Source organism: Pundamilia nyererei, unplaced genomic scaffold, assembly GCF_000239375.1.
Source record: "Pundamilia nyererei isolate P.nyererei 1_Seehausen unplaced genomic scaffold, PunNye1.0 scaffold00198, whole genome shotgun sequence".
Lineage (NCBI taxonomy): Eukaryota > Metazoa > Chordata > Actinopteri > Cichliformes > Cichlidae > Pundamilia > Pundamilia nyererei.
The window spans coordinates 472,599-474,374 of NW_005187599.1; the positions used below are offsets into that span (position 1 = coordinate 472,599).

At 39.2% G+C, this 1,776-nt stretch overlaps 1 protein-coding gene across 1 annotated transcript in view; it reads left to right on the plus strand.

Annotated features, from left to right (window-relative positions):
- Window positions 1–967: 967 nt before the first annotated feature.
- The window catches only part of arhgap28 (Rho GTPase activating protein 28), an 18,561-nt gene continuing 17,752 nt past the window's right edge, over window positions 968–1,776 (plus strand). Inside the window, exons 1-3 of the mRNA XM_013914444.1 lie at window positions 968–974; window positions 1,045–1,265; window positions 1,496–1,604. Of these exons, the coding sequence (XP_013769898.1) occupies window positions 968–974; window positions 1,045–1,265; window positions 1,496–1,604 (337 nt within the window). The remainder of the gene's footprint in view (window positions 975–1,044; window positions 1,266–1,495; window positions 1,605–1,776) is intronic.

Consider the following 1,776-nt stretch of genomic DNA (forward strand, 5'->3'; position numbering starts at 1 on the left):
GATCACCCCGAGTGACATGACCTCTGCGGTACCGGGCAAAACTCCGACTGCCCCACTTCTGCTAAACAGGTGAAAATAGACTCAGAGCAACAGGACTTAGTGCTGCTAAAAGTTTGATTTTATTTATTTTTTTTCTGTTTTACTTGCATCTATTTGAAAGAGTGAGTGTAAACACAAAAGAATATTTTATTGTATAGCTGGAATATACAGAAAATTCAGTGTTAAATGTTAAACAAATGTCTTCAAGTCAGAGACTGCTGCATATAATTACATTTTTGCTTGATGCAATGTACATAAAGTTGAAAGATTAAAACTAATAGAACAATTTTTAAGAAGCAACTTTTTCATTTGATTCAATTCAAAAAATAGAATTGGGCTGAAAGGTCTGTTGCTTTATTACGTATTCAGGTTGTGTATCATGTTTTTATGAAGTAACTAAGTAATAAAGCAATTAATTACTTTTAAAGATAAGTAATCCATAAAGTAACAAGATTACTTTCTTGGAGAAGTAATCTGTAATTAGTAACTAATTACTATGTTCAAATGGTCACAGCCTATCTGAGTATTGTTTCCATCCATTTATGTGGCGTTCTTCTGATCACTGCTTTTCAGCAGGACAACATACCAGAATCACAAAGCTGAAAATATCTCAAACTGGGTTTTGGAACATGTCAATAAATTCTGTTGGCAGCGTGGGAAAGTTGGAGCGATAAAGCTTTGATAGGTTTTTTACAAGATAATACTTTACTTATGTCATATTTTGAAATTCTAATAGTCGTAAAATAAAAAATTATCTCTGTCTGGCTGGCACTTTTTTTTTTACAAGATGTTGTCTTCGTCTACCACCTCTAACTCCACCACCTCTGACCCCAAACATGTTGCCCTGGAGACCTACTGGAGGGAAGTACACAGCATTGAGGAAGAGAAGGATGGGGAAGAAGAAGAGGAGGAAGATGAGAGAAAGAGTATGGATGGTATGTCAAACTGACAGCTGAGTCAGATGTCATCTTACTGTTCGGATCCTACGTGATTTGTTCCTTTTAGAGGTGGAGCTTGAGGAGGCGTGGCTGACAGATGCGGGGTTGGCTTCCCTGGTGACGGGCTTGCCATTGGCAGATGAGGTGCCACCGCCAGCTGAGGTGCTGCTGTCCACTTTGACACATCAACAAGCAACCACTGTGAGGAAGAGGCTGGATAACTATAACGAGACACTGAAGAAGAGAAACAGACAGCCAATCAGAGATGTCCGGGATATCTTCACTGAGGTGGGACACAAACATAGAAATGCATTTTATATTAAATGCAAAACAAATGTGCAACACAGATGTAGACATATTTTATGAAATTGTATAGTCGACCATACGTTTTAGAATGTCACAGCAATTTAGATTATAGTCATTGTAAGAAGCTGTGTGTCTTAAAATAATTCCTGGGAAATGTTGGGGCAATAGAAAAAGGCTGTGATCTGCATTTTTTCCCCAACTTTTTGTTCCAGCCTGACGACCCAGCAGACAGATGTGTGTACCCCCACTCCCATCATGCTGAACCACCACCAAGTCGATACCACACCACCACCAAGACCATTCGCCGAAATACTTCCAGAGGTGCGTGTCTGCTCACCTATAAGTGATTCCTGTGGTCCTTTGCAGAGGTTGGTTCTTTATATATCTTTATTTATGCTAGATGCCACCCAGGGCATAGCAGATGATTTATGGTTTTATGGTCCTTAAAACCTCTGATAGACACTGCACTGTTGTGTGTGGGTTTGGTTTATTT